General features: G+C 51.7%; 1 protein-coding gene across 1 annotated transcript; it reads left to right on the forward strand.

Moving 5' to 3' along the window:
• The first annotated feature begins 25 nt into the window (after window positions 1-25).
• LOC104529832 (glutamate receptor ionotropic, kainate 5-like) lies at window positions 26-1002 on the forward strand. The gene is made up of 3 exons (XM_010174245.1): window positions 26-205; window positions 667-780; window positions 889-1002. The coding sequence occupies exons 1-3, from the start codon at window positions 26-28 to the stop codon at window positions 1000-1002; spliced, it is 408 nt and encodes a 135-aa protein (XP_010172547.1).
• Window positions 1003-1388: the final 386 nt, after the last annotated feature.

Consider the following 1388-nt stretch of genomic DNA (forward strand, 5'->3'; position numbering starts at 1 on the left):
CCCCCTCCAGGAGAACCCCTACGTGATGCGTGTGGGTGGGGTTGGTGACCCCGAACGCTACGAGGGCTTCTGCGTGGACATGCTCCAGGAGTTGGCCGGGCTCCTCAAGTTCCGTTTCCACATCAAACTGGTGGAAGATGGACTTTATGGAGCTCCTGAACCCAACGGCTCCTGGACCGGCATGGTGGGCGAGCTCATCAACCGGGTAAGATGGTGGGACAAGTCCTGGTGGGTTCTTCAGGTTCTTCTGGAGAAGGTTTTGGTGGGTTCTTGGGGTCTGCTGGAGGAATTTATGGAGGATTTGGAGGTTTGAGGTTCTCCTGGAGAAGGTTATGAAGGTTTTGGGGTCTCCTGGAGAAGGTTTTGGTGGGTTCTTGGGGTCTTCTGGAGGAATTTATGGAGGATTTGGAGGTTTGAGGGTCTCCTGGAGAAGGTCATGAAGGTTCTGGGGTCTCCTGGAGAAGGTCATGGTGGGTTTTGGTGTCTCCTGAAGAAGTTCATGGATCTTTTGGTGTCTCCAGGAGCAATTTATGAACCATTTGAGTCTTGTCGTGACCTCCTGAGTCACCACCTGACCTTCAGAAGATCTCTACGACCACAAGAACTTCTTAGGTGACATCTCCAACCCCTTGGTGGACCTTCAATTGTCCTCTGTGTCCTCTTTAGAAAGCCGACCTCGCGGTGGCCGCCTTCACCATCACGGCTGAACGTGAGAAGGTCATTGACTTCTCCAAACCCTTCATGACCTTGGGGATCAGCATCCTCTACCGAGTCCACATGGTACGAGGTGGGAAGACCTTCTCCCCTCCAAAGAACATGGTGGGATCTCCTCTAGAAGGTTGATGTCACCATGGTGGAGAAGATCTCACATGATGTCCCACCATCCAGGGTCGCAAGCCGGGTTACTTCTCCTTCTTGGATCCCTTCTCACCAGCTGTTTGGTTCTTCATGCTCCTGGCCTACTTGGCTGTCAGTTGTGTCCTCTTCTTGGCCGCCAGGTGATGGTGGTGGGTGGGTTGGTGGTGGGTGGTGGTGGGACAATCCAAAAGAGGTCTTGTCTTCTTCAGAAATGGAGGAATGGAGCTTGAGGAACATCTCAAGAACCTTCAAACTTGGGGTGGTGCCACCAAAAGTCAAGGACAACCCAAAATGTCCACTCAAAAGCCCTTGAGATGGTCTCCAAAGATCCTTGAGATGGTCTTCAAAGACCTCCAGGAACATCTCAAGAACCATCAAACTTGGGATGGTCCCACCAAAAGTCAAGGGTTCTCCAAAATGTCCACCCAAAAGCCCTTGAGATGGTCTCCAAAGATCCTTGAGATGGTCTTCAAAGACCTCAGGAACATCTCAAGAACCTTCAAACTTGGGATGGTCCCACCAAAAGTCAA

Source organism: Antrostomus carolinensis, unplaced genomic scaffold (assembly GCF_000700745.2).
Source record: "Antrostomus carolinensis isolate BGI_N321 unplaced genomic scaffold, ASM70074v2 scaffold50028, whole genome shotgun sequence".
Lineage (NCBI taxonomy): Eukaryota > Metazoa > Chordata > Aves > Caprimulgiformes > Caprimulgidae > Antrostomus > Antrostomus carolinensis.

Bases quoted from the DNA above. Each gene is read 5' to 3' on its own strand.
- LOC104529832 (XM_010174245.1), top strand. From the start codon at position 26: ATGCGTGTGGGTGGGGTTGGTGACCCCGAACGCTACGAGGGCTTCTGC. The intron at 206-666 runs GTAAGATGGTGG...TGTCCTCTTTAG, and splicing joins TGGGCGAGCTCATCAACCGG to AAAGCCGACCTCGCGGTGGC. The intron at 781-888 runs GTACGAGGTGGG...CCCACCATCCAG, and splicing joins TCCTCTACCGAGTCCACATG to GGTCGCAAGCCGGGTTACTT.